This window comes from Salmo salar, unplaced genomic scaffold, assembly GCF_965601325.2.
Source record: "Salmo salar unplaced genomic scaffold, fSalSal1 ptg000152l, whole genome shotgun sequence".
In the NCBI taxonomy this organism is placed as follows: Eukaryota; Metazoa; Chordata; class Actinopteri; order Salmoniformes; family Salmonidae; genus Salmo; species Salmo salar.
Window position 1 is genome coordinate 21,620 of NW_027675323.1, and position 20,881 is coordinate 42,500.

The 20,881-nt window shown below is 40.0% G+C and overlaps 1 protein-coding gene across 1 annotated transcript; it reads right to left on the reverse strand.

The window, feature by feature from the left end:
• Positions 1–947: 947 nt before the first annotated feature.
• Positions 948–17,130, reverse strand: LOC145866961 (uncharacterized). The gene is made up of 4 exons (XM_082971018.1): positions 13,621–17,130; positions 12,588–12,672; positions 12,229–12,466; positions 948–1,099 (listed from the first exon to the last, which is right to left on the reverse strand). The coding sequence occupies exons 1-4, from the start codon at positions 13,686–13,688 to the stop codon at positions 948–950; spliced, it is 543 nt and encodes a 180-aa protein (XP_082827144.1). The 5' UTR covers positions 13,689–17,130.
• Positions 17,131–20,881: the final 3,751 nt, after the last annotated feature.

The window sequence follows — 20,881 nt, forward strand, 5'->3', positions numbered from 1 at the left end:
AATTTCCGGGTTTCACGACTATCTGATGAGCTCTATTATAAACAGATCACATTGTGATGTCATGATGTGGGCCAAAAGTTCCATACCACCTGAACAGCCTTAAATTCCAGGTATTTTTTTTTATATATATATTTTTTTACACAGAAAGGGCATTATCATTATTCAATCATTTTCACAATGTCAGGGTGTTATTTCGACCTCGTAGTATGTAAATATCATTTAAAAAACAGGAAACTCACATTTAAACTGCCCCTTTAAAGAGAAAATATTGTATAGGAGGTGCAGGTTCGGTGAGCATCGGCCCAATGATAGTCAACGCTACGACAGCACCATTTAATGATAGTCAACACTACGACAGCACCATTTAATGATAGTCAACACTACGACAGCACCATTTAATGATAGTCAACACTACGACAGCACCATTTAATGATAGTCAACACTACGACAGCACCATTTAATGATAGTCAACACTACGACAGCACCAATTAATGATAGTCAACACTACGACAGCACCATTTAATGATAGTCAACGCTACGACAGCACCATTTGGCATGTCACCACTTTCAGGTACAACATGTGGAACTCTCACAGTGACCAAAGAGGAGATTGTAAAAACGTACTTCCATGTAATGCTAATATTTTCCTCACATCAATTTAGTTGACCAAGAACCTTTCCAATGTTTGATGACAACACCCGGGAGCCATTCTCACCCAGGTGAATTCCATCTTCCACAAAGTAGTTAGGCCTATTCCAGAAGGAGTCAAAATAGTCGACGAAGGACATACCCGAGTCCTTGGTCAGATGCATTAATCACTGGTGAAGAGACCAAAGACGGCTAAAACACTCAGTCCCACAACGGAGATGGAATTGGGCCCGAGACAATTATATGTTCTGCTAATTTCTGAGCATTCTCCAAGAGTTGTAAGAAATGGTCTCTTAGCTTTACTGATTGCACATGATGTCATTAGACCCAATATGCAACACCACTGTTTTCAGAGCAGGAATCTGTTTCTTGATGGTGGGCATGACTTCTGAAAACTCCAAAATCCTAGCTCCGGGAAAACAAGTGCACGGGTATTTCGACCTCCACTGATCTATGATGAAAAATGCTGGAGCATAGCATCACATTTAACACTGTAAGCTTCACTGTCCAAACACATATGGTGTGGACTATGTGTGCCTGGTAAACACATGTGGATCTGGTGAACAGTTATCACTTGTTGACCAACTACAAGAATACTGACCTCAGAGTCTCCAGTTTACAGTGGGGATTCCCCAGTCCAGCAGAGAGCAGCTTCACTCCTGAATCCTTCAGGTCATTATTACTCAGATCCAGCTCTCTCAGGTGTGAGGAGTTTGACTTCAGAGCTGAGACCAGAGAAGCACAGCCTTCCTCTGTGACTAGACAGCCTGACAGCCTGCAAAGAGTCAAACCATAGTAAAACCACACTGCTATTCTTTGGTGGTGAAAATAGTGGCCGTGTATTTTTCAACATATTCAGATATATCAGTGTCCTGAAACCTGCCATAGCTATTCATACATAAATGAATCTATCATTTTTATAATGATAATAATTTTACTTGTAGTGAGACAAATGTATAGTACAAATATTTGAGTAGACTAACCAGACCAGTGAAAAAAGCAGTTTCAGTCAAAAGACAGGCAGTGAGATATCAGATTTAGATTGTATTGAGTCCAATACACGGCTGTTCATGTTCACAGTATAGGCATTTCCATAAGTGTAGTGTATTCAACTGGATGTACTTGAATCCACTCTGAGTTTCCCCGCTCTTGAGTGGTCTCCACCCCCTTTCCTTTGTCTACCAAGCAGTCATATCGGTTTCGTCCGCTAGGGAATTTTCCGTTGTGTCATGTAGTAACCAATGTATGACCAATTGTGTGTATGTGTTTATGTAATTCTGTGATTGGTCAAGTTAGTTAGTAAATAAAAAAATGTGCCAATTTGTATATTGCTGATTCATGATCTATGTTAGGGTTTGTGCAGATAGCCAAGGGTTTGCTACGTTCAGTAATGCAACTGATGATGTTATACAATTCATTAATAAGTGACTGTAATCGATAAGATATGAAAATATCTGAAGAGTTATATTCTGGAAATTGACACTCTATAAACATCATGTTCCCGTGGTGCCCCGACTTCCTAGTTAATTAACCTGTTTGGGATAGGGGTCAGTATTTTCACGGCTGGATGAAAAAAACGTACGCGGTTTAAACTGGTTACTACTCTTGCCCAGAAATGAGAATATGCAGATTATTAGTAGATTTGGATAGAAAACACTCTAAAGTTTCTAAAACTGTTTGAATGGTGTCTGTGAGTATAACAGAACTCATATTGCAGGCAAAAACCTGAGAAGATTCCAAGCAGGAAGTGGCCTGTCTGCGAATTTGTAGTCCTTCTTTTGCTTCTCTATCAAAACTACAGTATCTGTGCTGTTACGTAGCACTTTCTAAGGCTTCCATTGGCTCTCTAAAGCCTCCAGAAAGCGGATTGAGGCGTCTCCTGTCTCTGGGCATTGTATGGTAGCTCAGTTTGTCAGTGGTCTGCCTGGTGACTAAGAGATTGGAGATACGCTTTCACGAGACCACGCTCTTTTTTTTTTCCTCTTTGAATCAATACACTATTGTCCGTTTGGAATATTATCGCTATTTTACGAGAGAAATACCATACAAATTTATTTTAAACAGCATTTGACATTTGCTTCTAAGTACGGTAAAGGAACATTTTGAATTTCTTGGTCTTGATATGCGCTCGCGTGTTACCCTTTGGATAGTGACCTGAACGCACGAACAAAATGGAGGAATTTGGACATAACTATGGATTATTTGGAATAAAAACAAAATTTCTTGTGGAAGTAGCAGTCCTGGGAGTGCATTCTGATGAAGATCAGCAAAGGTAATACCATTTTTCTAATAGTAATTCTGAATGTAGTGTGCGCCGAAGTTGGCCAGTGTCAAAATAGCTAGCCGTGATGGCTAAGCTATGTACTCAGAATATTGCAAAATGTGCTTTCGCCGAAAAGCTATTTTAAAATCTGACATAGCGATTGCATAAAGGAGTTCTGTATCTATAATTCTTAACCTGTTATGGCTAGGTGGCAGTATTTTCACGGCCGGATAAAAAACGTACCCGATTTAATCTGGTTATTACTCCTGCCCAGAAACTAGAATGTGCATATAATTATTAGCTTTGGATAGAAAACACTCCAAAGTTTCTAAAACTGTTTGAATGGTGTCTGTGAGTATAACAGAACTCAAATGGCAGGCCAAAACCTGAGAAGATTCTGTACAGGAAGTACCCTGTCTGACCATTTCTTGGCCTTCTTTGCCATCTCTATACAAAACAAATGATCTCTGCGGTAACGTGACACTTTCTGATGCTCCCATAGGCTCTCAGAAGGCGGCAGAACTTTGAATTATGACTCTGCTCTCTCTGGCTGAAAAACAGTAGCGCATTTTGTAAGTGGCCATCTGAAAACGATGAGACTGGCGCGCGCGTGCCCGTGAAGAGTCCATTTTACTTCTTTCAGTCTTTGAACGAAAACAACGACTCCCGGTCGGAATATTATCGCTTTTTTATGAGAAAAATAGTATAAAAATTGATTTTAAACAGCGGTTGACATGCTTCAAAGTACGGTAATGGAATATTTAGAAATGTTTTGTCACGAAACGTGTCGGGCGCGTCACCCTTCGTCACCCTTGGATAGTGTCTTGAACGCACGAACAAAACGCCGCTATTTGGATATAACTATGGATTATTTTGAACCAAACCAACATTTGTTATTGAAGTAGAAGTCCTGGGAGTGCATTCTGACGAAGAACAGCAAAGGTAATACAATTTTTCTTATAGTAAATCTGACTTTGGTGAGGGCTAAACTTGGTGGGTGTCTAAATAGCTAGCCCGTGATGGCTGGGCTATGTACTCAGAATATTGCAAAATGTGCTTTCACCGAAAAGCTATTTTAAAATCGGACACCTGGATTGCATAAATGAGTTCTGTATCTATAATTCTTAAAATAATTGTTATGTTTTTTGTGAACGTTTATCGTGAGTAATTTAGTAAATTCACCGGAAGTGTTCGGTGGGAATGCTAGTTCTGAACGTCACATGCTAATGTAAAAAGCTGGTTTTTGATATAAATATGAACTTGATTGAACAAAACATGCATGTATTGTATAACATAATGTCCTAGGTGTGTCATCTGATGAAGATCATCAAAGGTTAGTGCTGCATTTAGCTGTGGTTTGGGTTTATGTGACATTATATGCTAGCTTGAAAAATGGGTGTCTGATTATTTCTGGCTGGGTACTCTGCTGACATAATCTAATGTTTTGTTTTCGTTGTAAAGCCTTTTTGAAATCGGACAGTGTGGTTAGATTAACGAGAGTCTTGTCTTTAAAATGGTGTAAAATAGTCATATGTTTGAGAAATTGAAGTAATAGCATTTCTAAGGTATTTCAATATCGCGCCACAGGATTACACTGGCTGTTGAGTAGGTGGGATGCAAGCGTCCCACCTAGCCCATAGAGGTTAAAGTTACATGATTAGTTTAAATCGGGATATTCAATTACAGATAGAGAATGTATTTAATAATATACAGTCTTCACATTTAATGATAGCCAACACTACAACAGGACCATTTAATGATAGACAACGCTACGACAGCACCATTTAACTTCTCAGGGCTAAGTGGGATGCTACCGTCCCACCCACGGTTCACACTATTCAACAGCCAGTGAAAAGTCAGAGCGCCAAATTCAAAACAACAAAATGTCATAATTCAAAGTTCTCAAACATACAACTCTTTTACACCATTTTAAAGATAAACCTTTCCTTAATCCAACCACATTGTCCGAGAGGGGTCACAAAAAACAGAAATTCAGCTAAAATTAAGCACTAACCTTTGACGATCTTCATCAGATGGCACTCCTAGAACTCAATGTTACACAATACATGTATGTTTTGTTCGATAAAGTTCATATTTATATCCAAAAACAGCATTTTACATTGGCGCGTGATGTTCAGAAAATATTTTTCCTCCAAAATTGCCGGTGAATCAGCACAACAATTTACAAAAATACTCATAATAAACGTTGATAAAATATTAAACTGTTATTCAAATAATTATAGATAAACATCTCCTGAATGCAACCGCTGTGACAGATTTCAAAAAAGCTTCACGGGGAAAGCACACTTTGCAATAATCTGAGTACGGCGCTCAGAAAAATACATCAGGCAATACAGATACCCGCCATTTTGAAGTTATCTAAAATCATAAATAGCATTATAAATATTAACTTACCTTTGATGATCTTCATCAGAAGGCACTTCCAGGAATCCCAGGTCCACAATAAATGTTGTTTTGTTCGATAAAGTCCATAATTTATGTCCAAATACCTCCTTGTTGTTTGCGCATTCCAGGAAGCTACTCCAAATGTAGGAAGCGCACCGAAAATATCACGACGAAAAGTCAAAAAAAGTTATATTTACGTTCGTTGAAACATGTCAAACGTTGTAAAGCATCAATCCTTTGGGCCTTTTTAACATAATACTTCTGAAAACTCCAAAATCCTAGCTCCGGGAAAACAAAGTGCACGGGTATTTCGACATCCACCGATTTTTTAAACGTTCTATCTAAAATGCAAAATGCTGGAGCATAGCACCACATGTAAAACTGTAGGCTTCACTGTCCAAACACATATGGTGTGGACTATGTGTGACTGGTAAACACATGTGGATCTGGTGAACAGTTATCACTTGTTGACCAACTACAGGAATACTGACCTCAGAGTCTCCAGTTTACAGTGGGGATTCCCCAGTCCAGCAGAGAGCAGCTTCACTCCTGAATCCTTCAGGTCATTGTTACTCAGGTCCAGCTCTCTCAGGTGTGAGGGGTTTGACCTCAGAGCTGAGACCAGAGAAGCACAGCCTTCCTCTGTGACTAGACAGCCTGACAGCCTGCAAAGAGTCAAATCATATTAAAATCACACTGCTATTCTTTGGTGGTGAAAATAGTGGCAGTATATTTTTCAACATATTCAGATACATCAGTGTCCTGAAACCTGCCATATCTATTCATAAAAAAATGAAGGTATCATTATTATAAATGATCATAATATTACTTGTGGAAAGAAAAATGTATAGTACAAATATTTGAGTAGACTGACTAGACCAGTTTAAAAGCAGTATCAGTCAAAAGACAGACAGTGAGGAATCAGATTTAGATTGTATTGAGTATACAGTCCACACCATATCTATTTTGACAGTGAAGATAACATTTTAAATGTGGCTCTAAACTCCAACATTTTGGATTTCAGATCAAATGTTTCATATGAGGTGACAGTATATAATGTCACCTTTTATTTGAGGATATTTTAATACATATTTGTTTCACCACTTAGAAAAATAAAAGCACTTTATGTATGTAGTCGCCCTATTTGAAGAAGTCATAAGTATTCTGACAAAGTCACTTAAAGTGTATTAAATTAGTCAAAAGTTTAGTATTTGGTCACATATTCTTTGACTGCAAAGATTGAGAAAGATCATGAATAATAATGAGTGAAAAAGTTACAGAGGCTACAAGAAAACATGCTAACCTCTCACCATTACCAATAACAGAGGCTACAACAAAACATGCTAACCTCTCACCATTACCAATAACAGAGGCTACAACAAAATATACTAACCTCTCACCATTACCAGTAACAGAGGCTACAAGAAAACATGCTAACCTCTCACCATTACCAATAACAGAGGCTACAACAAAACATGCTAACCTCTCACCATTACCAATAACAGAGGCTACAACAAAACATGCTAACCTCTCACCATTACCAATAACAGAGGCTACAACAAAATATACTAACCTCCCACCATTACCAATAACAGAGGCTACAACAAAACATTCTAACCTCTCACCATTACCAATAACAGAGGCTACAACAAAACATGCTAACCTCTCACCATTACCAATAATGAGGCTACAACAAAACATGCTAACCTCTCACCATTACCAATAACAGAGGCTACAACAAAACATGCTAACCTCTCACCATTACCAATAACAGAGGATACAACAAAACATGCTAACCTCTCACCATTACCAATAACAGAGGCTACAACAAAACATGCTAACCTCTCACCATTACCAATAACAGAGACTACAACAAAACATGCTAACCTCTCACCATTACCAATAACAGAGGCTACAACAAAACATGCTAACCTCTCACCATTACCAATAACAGAGGATACAACAAAACATGGTAACCTCTCACCATTACCAATAACAGAGGCTACAACAAAACATGCTAACCTCTCACAATTACCAATAACAGAGGCTACAACAAAACATGCTAACCTCTCACCATTACCAATAACAGAGGATACAACAAAACAAGCTAACCTCTCACCATTAACAATAACAGAGGCTACAACAAAACATGCTAACCTCTCACCATTACCAATAACAGAGGCTACAAAAAACATGCTAACCTCTCACCATTACCAATAACAGAGGCTACAACAAAACATGCTAACCTCTCACCATTACCAATAACAGAGGCTACAACAAAATATACTAACCTCTCACCATTACCAATAACAGAGGCTACAACAAAACACGCTAACCTCTCACCATTACCAATAACAGAGGCTACAAACAAAACAAGCTAACCTCTCACCATTACCAATAACAGAGGATACAACAAAACATGCTAACCTCTCACCATTACCAATAACAGAGGATACAACAAAACATGCTAACCTCTCACCATTACCAATAACAGAGGCTACAACAAAACAAGCTAACCTCTCACCATTACCAATAACAGAGGCTACAACAAAACATGCTAACCTCTCACCATTACCAATAACAGAGGCTACAACAAAACATACTAACTTCTCACCATTACCAATAACAGATGCTACAACAAAACATGCTAACCTCTCACCATTAACCTCAAATAAAGGAGACATTCTGTACTGTCACCTAATATGAAACATTCTATCTCAAATCCAAAATGCTGGAGCAAAAACTGTAAACTTCACTGTCCAAACACATATGGTGTGGACTATGTGTGCCTGGTAAACACATGTGGATCTGGTGAACAGTTATCACTTGTTGACCAACTACTGGAATACTGACCTCAGAGTCTCCAGTCTGCATTGTGGATCCTCCAGTACAGCAGAGAGCAGCTTCACTCCTGAATCCTTCAGGTCATTGTTACTCAGATCCAGCTCTCTCAGGTGTGAGGGGTTTGACCTCAGAGCTGAGACCAGAGAAGCACAGCCTTCCTCTGTGACTCCACAGCCTGACAAGCTGACAAAGAGATGACAAACTTCACAAACACACTGTTGATTTAACGAGTAGTGTAGAAGGACAATGGCAGATGCATTTGGTTTATTCTCTCAAACAACATTTAGATTCATCTTCCGTCTCCTAGAATTGTATGTTCATAATGTTATACTAGTGTGAAAATCAATGCATTTCTTCAATATGTTTATCAATATAATATTATATACATATTATAATAAATATTTAATACTAATAATAATACATATTTTTCTATAAACTGAATATTTCTTCCTGATGATTAGTTTTTATATCTCATTTTATTTACTCACAGAACAGCTCTGGAGGCTTTGACCACTGGCAGCAGCCTCAGAAGACCTTCCTCTGATCTGGAGTATTTCTTCAGGTCAAACACATCCAGCTCCTTTTCTGAAGTCAGCAACACAAAGACCAGAGCTGACCACTGTGCAGGTGACAGGTTGGGTTCTGAGAGACTTCCTGAGCTCAGGAAGCTTTGGATCTCCTGCACTAGAGAATGGTCATTCAGTTCATTCAGACAGTGGAACAGATTGATGCTCCTCTCTGGAGAGGGATTCTCCCTGATCTTCTCCTTGATGTACTTGACTGTTTCTTCATGGCTCTGTGAGCTGCTTCTTGTCTTTGTCAGTAGACCTCGTAAGTGCTTCTGATTGGACTCCAGTGAGAGGCCCAGAAGGAAGCGGAGGAAAAGGTCCAGGTTTCCTGTCTCACTTTGTAAGGCTAAATCCACAGCACTCTTGTAGAGAGTAAGTTCAGTAACTTGCGGTTCGGACATTAGATTCTCATTGTTGTTGATGAATGAGAGGAACACATACACAGCAGCCAGAAACTCTTGAATGCTCAGATGTACAAAGCAGAACACCTTGTCCTGGTACAGCACACATTCCTCTTTAAAGAGCTGTGTGCACAATCCTGAGTACACTGAGGCTTCATTGACATCAATGCCAGCCTCTTTCAGGTCTTCTTCATAGAAAATCAGATTGCCATTCAGAAGCTGCTGAAAAGACAGTTTTCCCAGTGACAGAATGCTCTCGTTATTCCAGTGTGGACCTGTCTCTTCTTTCCCAAGATACTTTTCATTCTTCTGTTTGGTATGAAACACCACAAGGTGTGTGTACATCTCAGTCAGAGTCGTGGGCATCTCTTCTCTCTTATGTTTCAGCATGTGTTCAAGGACTGTTGCAGAAATCCAACAGAAGACTGGAATGTGGCACATGATGTGGAGGCTCCTTGATGTCTTTATGTGTGAGATGATTCTGCTGGCCAGGTCCTCATCACTGAATCTCTTCCTGAAGTACTCCTCCTTCTGTGGGTCATTGAACCCTCGTACCTCTGTCACCTGGTCAACACACCCTGAAGGGATCTTATTGGCTGCTGCAGGTCGGGTAGTTATCCAGAGGAGAGCAGAGGGAAGCAGATTTCCCTTGATGAGGTTTGTCAGCAGAACATCCACTGAGGTTGACTCTGTGACGTCCCAACAGATCTTGTTCTTCTGGAAGTCTAGGGGCAGTCGGCACTCATCCAGACCATCAAAGATGAACACAACTTTGTACTTGTCGTAATTGGAGATTCTTGATTGTTTGATTTCCATTGAGAAGTGATTGAGAAGTTCAATCAAAGTGTGCTTGTCCCCTTTCATCAAATTCAGCTCCCGAAAAGGGAATGAAAATATAAATTGAACATCCTGGTTTGCTTTTCCTTCAGCCCAGTCCAGAATGAACTTCTGCACAGAGACTGTTTTTCCAATGCCAGCGACTCCCTTTGTCAGCACAGTTCTGATACGTTTGTCTTGTCCAGTTAAGGGTTTGAAGATGTCGTTACATTTGATTGCAGTCTCTGGTCTTGCTTGTTTCCTGGTTGTTGTCTCAATCTGTCTCAGCTCATGTTCATTATTGACCTCTCCTGTTCCACCCTCTGTGATGTAGAGCTCTGTGTAGATCTTATTGAGAAGTGTTGGGTTTCCTTGTTTAGCGATCCCCTCAAATACACATTGAAACTTCTTCTTTAGATTAGATTTGAGTTCACGTTGGCAAATCACAGCAGGATCATCTGAATCTAGAAATAACACAGAGGATATTAATATTACATCTGTTTTAATGCCAACAGTATTGTAGGACTGTTATAACATTTTAAAATATAATCATTTAATCTCTTAACTGTCTGTATAAATGTGTAAATGTTTTCATAATGCATTACAGACTGGTGTGACTGATTATAATAATATTGGTGTTATTGATGGTATTATTAATGTTGTCTCTCTCTCTCTCTCTCTCTCTCTAAATTAATCAACACAACACATCCCTTCTGCTACTTGATGAGGTCACTAGGTGTTGTATTAAGGCTGCTACATTATCATTGAGTTACACAGCTACTTTAGCTGTACTTTAGCCACAGCTTTTAACCTGTTGGGTCTAGGGGGCAGCATTTGCACGTCTGGATAAAAAAAATGTACCCGATTTAATCTGGTTACTAATCCTACCCAGTAACTAGAATATGCATATACTTATTATATATGGATAGAAAACACTCTAAAGTTTCCAAAACTGTTTGAATGGTGTCTGTGAGTATAACAGAACTCATTTGGCAGGCAAAACCCTGAGACATTTTCTGACAGGAAGTGGATACCTGATGTGTTGTATTGACTTTAAACCTATCCCATTGAAACACACAGGGGTTTAGGAATATTTTGGCACTTCCTATTGCTTCCACTAGATGTCACCAGCCTTTACAAAGTGTTTTGAGTCTTCTGGAGGGAGATCTGACCGAACAAGAGCCATGGAACGGTGATGTCCCATTAGACACCTGGCGCGCTACTTCATGTTGGGTACCCTCGTTCCAATACGTTATAAAAGGCTATGCATTCGTCCACCTTGAATATTATTCATGTTCTGGTTAAAAAAGGCCCTAATGATTTATGCTATACAACGTTTGACATGTTTGAACGAACGGAAATATATTTTTTCCCCTCGTTCATGACGAGAAGTCCGGCTGGCTTACATCATGTGCTAACGAGACGGAGATTTTTGGACATAAATGATGAGCTTTTTTGAACAAAACTACATTCGTTATGGACCTGTGATACCTGGAAGTGACATCTGATGAAGAGAATCAAAGGTAATGGATTATTTACATAGTATTTTCGATTTTAGATCTCCCCAACATGACGTCTAGTCTGTATCGCAACGCGTATTTTTCTGGGCACAGTGCTCAGATTATTGCAAAGTGTGATTTCCCAGTAAGGTTATTTTTAAATCTGGCAAGTTGATTGCGTTCAAAAGATGTAAATCTATAATTCTTTAAATGACAATATAATATTTTACCAATGTTTTCTAATTTTAATTATTTAATTTGTGACGCTGACTTGACTGCCGGTTATTGGAGGGAAACGATTTCCTCAACATCAATGCCATAGTAAAACGCTGTTTTTGTATATAAATATGAACTTGATAGAACTAAAAATGCATGCATTGTCTAACATAATGTCCTAGGAGTGTCATCTGATGGAGATTGTAAAAGGTTAGTGTATCATTTTAGCTGGTTTTATGGTTTTGGTGACCCTGTCTTTGACTTGACAAAACATTACACACAACTCTTGTAAATGTACTGTCCTAACATACTCTAAATTTATGCTTTCGCCGTAAAACCTTTTTGAAATCGTAAAACGTGGTTAGATTAAGGAGATGTTTATCTTTCAAATGGTGTAACATAGTTGTATTTTTGAAAAATTTGAATTTTGACATTTATTTGGATTCAAATTTGCCGCTCTTGAAATGCACCTGCTGTTGATGGAGTGCACCACAGGTGGCACGCTAGCGTCCCACCTAGCCCCAAGAGGTTAAATGTTATAAAACAGCATTCAACATGAGGCAGACAGGTCTTACATTTCTCCAGTGTGTCAGCAAGCTCCTTCTGGTTCATTTTCCTCAGGACGTGCAGTGTGATCTTCAGAGCCCCCTCTCTGGCACTGCTCTCCTGCTTCTCATCTTCAGCATCCACCACTTCCTTATCCTGCTTCTGACTCTCAAAGCCTTCTGGGAGTTCTGGACTAAGAATCCTCTTGAACATCTTCAGCTCGTTCTTCACAAATGTCATCATTTTCTCTTCAAGCAACTAAAATAAATCCAGTAAATAAGTTAAGCAAGAGAAGAAATGCTTTCTCATTAACACATTAATGAATAATTGAAAGAAACTTTACTTGAGGAAAACAAAAGTTCATAACAGGATCACATACACTGAATACAGAGTCCAGGTCTGTTTGATGACTCTGGGAAGACTGACCATTGAGAATCTCTGACTCTGATTTCTCCTGTTGGTTTCTGTGGACAAAACATGAGATTACATCTCCTCATCCAGGGAGTGCACACACACACACACACACACACACACACACACACACACACACACACACACACACACACACACACACACACACACACACAGGGAGTGAGTGAGTACGGACAGACAAACAGACAGACATAGACAGAAAGCGGGACAGACAGTCAGAGACACATAGACAGACAGAGAGACAGAGAGACAGACAGACAGAGACAGACACTGAAACAGAGAGACAGACAGACAGACAGACAGACAGACAGACAGACAGACAGACAGACAGACAGACAGACAGACAGACAGACAGACAGACAGACAGACAGACAGACAGACAGACAGACAGACAGACAGACAGACAGACAGACAGACAGAGATAGATACACAGACAGATGGAGATAGATACACAGACAGACAGACAGACAGACAGACAGACAGACAGACAGACAGACAGACAGACAGACAGACAGACAGACAGACAGACAGACAGACAGACAGACAGACAGACAGACAGACAGACAGACGGAGATAGATACACAGACAGACGGAGATAGATACACAGACAGACGGAGATAGATACACAGACAGACGGAGATAGATACACAGACAGACAGACAGACAGACAGACAGACAGACAGACAGAGACAGACAGACAGAGAAAGACACACAGACAGACAGAGACAGACAGCGAAATACACACAGACAGAGAGACAGGCAAAGAGACAGAGAGACAGATAGACAGACAGAGAGACACACACACAGGGAGGGAATATTGTGTTTGTTTAATTAATATTGTTTTAGGACTATGAAAATGGACAAAAGTATTAGCCTATGGATTATGAAAACAACCAAAAGAAATGTGAAAATGAGAGAGGAGAAATGACTAGAGACAGTGGTGTTTAACTCACTGACCATGACCCATGAGTTCTTCTTACCTTTGTTCAGTAGAAAAGTCTCCCTCTCTAAACCGCATAGGTAGATTCATAGACTGGTCACTCTTCATGGACACACAGCTGGGAACAGGGGAGGCTGGTCTCTCCTGCTTGATTGGACTTCAACAAAACAGAGACAAACATTACATCTCTCATCTACTCTGATCTCAGATGGGAAACATATGAAGAGCTCTGGATCAGACAGACAGACAGACAGACAGACAGACAGACAGACAGACAGACAGACAGACAGACAGACAGACAGACAGACAGACAGACAGACAGACAGACAGACAGACAGACAGACAGACAGACAGACAGACAGACAGACAGACAGACAGACATACAGACAGCGAAATACACACAGACAGAGACAGACACAGACAGACAGAGACAGATAGAGACAGACAGACAGGCAGAGAGACAGGCAGAGAGACAGGCAAAGAGACAGAGAGACAGACAGACACAGACACACAGGCAGACACAGAGACAGATAGACAGACACAAAGACGGACAGAGACAGACACAGACAGAGAAAGACACACAAACAGAGAAAGACAAACAGACAGACAGACAGACAGAGAGAGACAGAGACAGAAACAGACAGACAGACAGACAGATGGAGAAAGACAGACACAGACATGCAGACAGACATGCAGACACAGACAGACAGACAGACAGACAGACAGACAGACAGACAGACAGACAGACAGACAGACAGACAGACAGACAGACAGACAGACAGACAGAGACAGGGACAGACAGAGAGACGGACAGAGAGACGGACAGAGAGACGGACGGAGAGACGGACGGACGGACGGACGGACAGACACATAGACAGCGAATGACAAACAAACAGAGAAAGACACACACACAAACAGACAGAGACATACACAGAGACAGTGAGACAGACAGACAGACAGACAGACAGAGAAAGACACACAGACAGACAGAGACAGACACACAGACAGCGAAATACACACAGACAGAGACAGACACACACAGACAGACATGCAGAGAGACAGGCAAAGAGACACACACACAGGGAGGGAATGTTGTGTTTGTTTAATATTGTTTTAGGACTATGAAAATGGACTGAAGTATTAGCCTATGGATTATGAAAACAACAAAAAGAAATGTGAAAATGGGAGAGGAGAAATGACTAGAGACAGTGTTGTGGGCTAGGTGGGACGCTAGCGTGCCACCCGTGGTGCACTCCATCAACAGCAGGTGCATTTCAAGAGCGGCAAATTTGAATCCAAATAAATGTCAAAATTCAAATTTTTCAAACATACAACTATTTTACACCCTTTGAAAGATAAACATCTCCTTAATCTAACCACGTTTTACGATTTCAAAAAGGTTTTACGGCGAAAGCATAAATTTAGAGTATGTTAGGACAGTACATTTACAAGAGTTGTGTGTAATGTTTTGTCAATTCAAAGACAGGGTCACCAAAACCATAAAACCAGCTAAAATGATGCACTAACCTTTTACAATCTCCATCAGATGACACTCCTAGGACATTATGTTAGACAATGCATGCATTTTTAGTTCCATCAAGTTCATATTTATATCCAAAAACAGCATTTTACTATGGCATTGATGTTGAGGAAATCGTTTCCCTCCAATAACCGGCAGTCAAGTCAGCGTCACAAATTAAATAATTAAAATTAGAAAACATTGGTAAAATATTATATTGTCATTTAAAGAATTATAGATTTACATCTCTTGAACGCAATCAACTTGCCAGATTTAAAAATAACCTTACTGGTAAATCACACTTTGCAATAATCTGACCACTGCGCCCAGAAAAATACGCGTTGCGATACAGACTAGACGTCATGTTGGGGAGATCTAAAATCGAAAATACTATGTAAATAATCCATTACCTTTGATTCTCTTCATCAGATGCCACTTCCAGGTATCACAGGTCCATAACGAATGTAGTTTTGTTCAAAAAAGCTCATCATTTATGTCCAAAAATCTCCGTCTTGTTAGCACATGATCTAAGCCAGCCGGACTTCTCGTCATGAACGAGGGGAAAAAATATATTTACGTTCGTTCAAACATGTCAAACGTTGTATAGCATAAATCATTAGGGCCTTTTTTAACCAGAACATGAATAATATTCAAGGTGGACGAATGCATACTCTTTTATAACGTATTGGAACGAGGGTACCCAACATGAACTCGCGCGCCAGGTGTCTAATGGGCCATCACCGTTCCATGGCTCTTGTTCGGTCAGATCTCCCTCCAGAAGACTCAAAACACTTTGTAAAGGCTGGTGACATCTAGTGGAAGCAATAGGAAGTGCCAAAATATTCCTCAGCCCCTGTGTTTTTCAATGGGATAGGTTTAAAGGTAATACAACACATCAGGTATCCACTTCCTGTCAGAAAATGTCTCAGGGTTTTGCCTGCCAAATGAGTTCTGTTATACTCACTGACAACATTCAAACAGTTTTAGAAAATGTAGGGTGTTTTCTATCCATATGTAATAAGTATATGCATATTCTAGTTACTGGGTAGGAGTGGTAACCAGATTAAATCGGGTATGTTTTTTTATCCAGCCGTGTCAATACTGCCCCCTAGCCCTAACAGGTGTGAAAATGGGAGAGGAGAAATGACTAGAGACAGTGTTGTTTAACTCACTGACCATGACCCATGAGTTCTTCTTACCTTTGTTCAGTAGAAAAGTCTCCCTCTCTAAACACTATTGGACGATCCATAGACTTCATGGACACACAGCTGGGTACAGGGGAGGCTGGTCTCTCCTGCTTGATTGGTCTTCAACAAAACAGAGTCAAACATTACATCTCTCATCTACTCTGAGCTCAGATGGGGAAACGAGTTTCATTCCGAACCGCTACATATCCATTTTCAGAAATGTTGGTAAATTAGCTTTTATTGTTTAAAGAAATTATTATAGAGGTGTGTTTTTTAATCATGGCATGGGGTTGTTCAATGACAGACATGTATTTGTTTAAAATCTATCACTTGATGGTTTCCTTTCAGAGAGACAAATAATAATTTTTTACAAAATGCTATATATCTGCCTCACTCTCAAATGTGACCGACCGTTTTGATCTTATGTAGCAAAATTGTGTTTTTTATATTGGATAAAAGTAGAGACTCAGAGTTAGAAAATGATATATCAGACACTGCAGTTGAGGAACAATGGGAAAGTAATTCTGCTTTGAATGTTAATAAACTTGGAACCTCACTTTTGAGAAAAAGGGCCTTTGAATGTTTTGGTACCTACTGGAGAGCTCTTCTTTGTCTACAGGGCTGTTACTTTGGCAGATGTCACCCATCTAAATAAATAGTTGTTATATATATAATTAACTAAATGTATGGTGTTTTTGTTTTATGTCAGTTTAACCTCTTACATCTAGACGTTCCACTAGCGGAACACCTGCTCCAGTATCCAATGATGGGCGTGGCGCGAAATACAAACTCCTCTAAAATACAAAAACTTCAATTTTTCAAACATATGACTATTTCACAGCATTTTAAAGACAAGACTCTCCTTTATCTAACCACACTGTCCGATTTCAAAAAGGCTTTACAACGAAAGCAAAACATTAGATTATGTCAGCAGAGTACCAAGCCAGAAATAATCAGACACCCATTTTTCAAGCTAGCATATAATGTCACAAAAACCCAGAAGACAGCTAAATGCAGCACTCACCTTTGATGATCTTCATCAGATGACAACCCTAGGACATTATGTTATACAATACATGCATGTTTTGTTCAATCAAGTTCATATTTATATCAAAAACCAGCTTTTTACATTAGCATGTGACGTTCAGAACTAGCATACCCCCCGCAAACTTCCGGGGAATTCGCTAACATTTTACTAAATTACTCACGATAAACGTTCACAAAAAGCATAACAATTATTTTAAGAATTATAGATACAGACCTCCTCTATGCACTCGATATGTCCGATTTTAAAATAGCTTTTTGGTGAAAGCACATTTTGCAATATTCTAAGTACATAGCCCAGGCATCACGGGCTAGCTATTTAGACACCCGGCAAGTTTAGCACTAACCATAATCATATTTACTATTATAAAAGTTTGATTACCTTTTGTTGTCTTCGTCAGAATGCACTCCCAGGACTGCTACTTCAATAACAAATGTTGGTTTGGTCCAAAATAATCCATCGTTATATCCGAATAGCGGCGTTTTGTTCGTGCGTTCCAGACACTATCCGAAATGGTAAAGAAGGGTCGCGCGCATAGCGCAATTCGTGACAAAAAAATTCTAAATATTCCATTACCGTACTTCGAAGCATGTCAACCGCTGTTTAAAATCAATTTTTACGCCATTTTTCTCGTAGAAAAGCGATAATATTCCGACAGGGAATCTCCTTTTCGGCAAACAGAGGAAAAAATCACAAAGGCGGGGGCGGTCGGGTCACGCGCCTAAGCCCAGAGTCCCTTGATCGGCCACTTGAGAAAGGCGATCAAGTGTTTCAGCCTGGGGCTGGGATGACGACATTCAGGTTTTTCCCGGGCTCTGAGCGCCTATGGACGACGTAGGAAGTGTCACGTTAGAGCAGAGATCCTTAGTAAAAGATAGAGATGGAAAAGAAGTTCAAGAAATGGTCAGACAGGCCACTTCCTGTAAAGGAATCTCTCAGGTTTTGACCTGCCATTTGAGTTCTGTTATACTCACAGACACCATTCAAACAGTTTTAGAAACTTTAGGGTGTTTTCTATCCATATGTAATAAGTATATGCATATTCTAGTTACTGGGTAGGAGTGGTAACCAGATTAAATCGGGTATGTTTTTTATCCAGCCGTGAAAATACTGCCCCCTAGCCATAACAGGTTAATTGTTTGTTATGCTATAAACTTTTTATTTTATTATAAGTGGTAAAATGAACTAGAAAATGTTATATTTTGCAATTCTGAGTAATTACTACTTTAGTAAGGAATAACACATTACTCAGTACTACTGCAGTTGCTAAATAATTCCAATAGATGGCAGCATAAGACCACAAATGACATTTCAGAAGATTAGATTAGTTTTCTCCGTGGATACACCACCACTCCCCCTCACAGGAAAACTCCTGTGTGCTTCTTTCTGTCCCTTTACACACTGCTAACACAAGAGGAAGGACTGAAAAAGCATTTAACAGATTACTGTGAAGTAATATAATGATGATTCATGTTTATTATTACCTGTTTTATGCTCATGTTTTACACTTCATTAAAACCTCTTGGTTTAAAAGCTGGTGTCTTCACTCTGCCTTTTCTCTCTAGTAGTCAACTCAGCCCCGGTAAAAAGCTGGTGTCGTCACTCTGCCTTCTCTCTCTAGTAGTCAACTCAGCCCCGGTAAAAAGCTGGTGTCGTCACTCTGCCTTCTCTCTCTAGTAGTCAACTCAGCCCCGGTAAAAAGCTGGTGTCGTCACTCTGCCTTCTCCAGGGGCATGTTGGGGTAAATTTACTAACCGGGAGGGTTGAATTATGTAATTTATTGGAGGGCTGGAAGACGCACTCTTGTCTTTTCTATTCCGAGTTTGTTTACTCGCAATATCAGATATTAAGATGATGTTTTATAATGTATGTATACTAAGGTTGAGGTTCTGACTAGTGATAATTTACCCGGTGTTCAATACCTGCTATAGTCACTATTTTTGTTCTCCCGAAAGCAACACAGGCCCATTACGAGATATATAGCTAACTAAAGTAATCAGTGCCAATTTTAGAAAATCATGGGACATATAGTCTGTGGTTGCATGCTATTTTATGTCAATCATATTGCTGCTTGTAACTGATGCTTTGTGGTCTTATGCTGCCATCTATTGGAAATATTTAACAATTAAAACTTATTAATTCACTTAGACATTGGCGAGGCAGCTGAGAATAAAAAAAAAACGGAACGTGTCCAGCCTACTTGAGGCGCCCCGAAAAAAATATTCAAAAGTTCGGTCCTTGGACACAGAAGGGTTAAACAATAAAGTTACCGTCCATCTAGTGAAGAGAGGAGAACCGGACAGAGGTAGCCAGCATCCGTCAATAAGAGAGGGAAGATTGGATAACTAGGATGCTGCTGGTAGAGTAGCTAGCTAGCTTACCTAGCTGTACCGACTAGCTTGGATAACTAGGATGCTGCTGGTAGAGTAGCTAGCTAGCTTACCTAGCTGTACCGACTAGCTAGGATAACTAGGATGCTGCTGGTAGAGTAGCTAGCTAGCTTACCTATCTGTACCGACTAGCTAGGATAACTAGGATGCTGCTGGTAGAGTAGCTAGCTAGTTTACCTAGCTGTACCGACTAACTAGGATGCTGCTGGTAGAGTAGCTAGCTAGCTTACCTAGCTGTACTGACTAGCTAGGATAACTAGGATGCTGCTGGTAGAGTAGCTAGCTAGCTTACCTAGCTGTACCGACTAGCTAGGATAACTAGGATGCTGCTGGTAGAGTAGCTAACTAGCTTACCTAGCTGTACCGACTAGCTAGGATAACTAGGATGCTGCTGGTAGAGTAGCTAGCTAGCTTACCTAGCTGTACCGACTAGCTTGGCTAGCTAGCAGGTCGTTCATCTGTCGTTCGTCTCAATGATGATGACGAATCCGGTGAACCACAAAATGAAACAAGGATAGAGAGTGAAAAGGATCTCGCTACACTCATACTGTCCCTGACCGTAAAGCAAAAAGCAAATTGAACAATAAAGTTTGGCGTGTCAACACTGTAACAAACTCTGTCGTTATTCCCCAAAATCACCTCAGCCCACTCTGCGCGTAACCGGACAAAATGCATCGGCGCCACACCGGACGTGAACGCGGACAGTTCTGTACGGGGACGCGGACAGTTCCAGAACGTGGACATGAGCAGTGCAACACAATCAACTAAACCCAGTCTTTACAGTGGGTTACATTAGTAATATTCATTTTTCTTTATGTTAAACAAACATTCTACGTTTTATTATAACAATATCCATAAAGCGTCTCAGAGTAGAAAATTGGTCGTATAAGTGCTGAGAATAAAGACATTTTACACTTATGGGTATAAATTAAAGCTATGCATGAAGTCTCTAGTCCCACCTAGTCGGCAGATATTTAGGACACATCGTGAGCTGTCCTAAGTAGTTAAGAGTTAACAGCAGGTGTCTTGATAATACTATAGAATAATGCAGTGAGTCAGTGGTTCCTGAGCCACATGTAAATGCTTGGTAGTAGTTAAAAATAATGTTTTCATATTTCTGTAGGATCAATCCATAAATTAAATAGACCTACATGCAACAG

Excerpts from the sequence above, each read along its gene's own strand:
- LOC145866961 (XM_082971018.1), bottom strand. The coding sequence starts at position 13,688 with ATGAAGAGTGACCAGTCTATGAATCTACCTATGCGGTTTAGAGAGGGA. Across the intron at positions 12,467-12,587 it reads ACCTGGACTCTGTATTCAGT|TTGCTTGAAGAGAAAATGAT; the intron begins GTATGTGATCCT and ends GATTTATTTTAG. Across the intron at positions 1,100-12,228 it reads ACTGGAGAAATGTAAGACCT|ATCAGTGGAGGTCGAAATAC; the intron begins GTCTGCCTCATG and ends TTTTCATCATAG.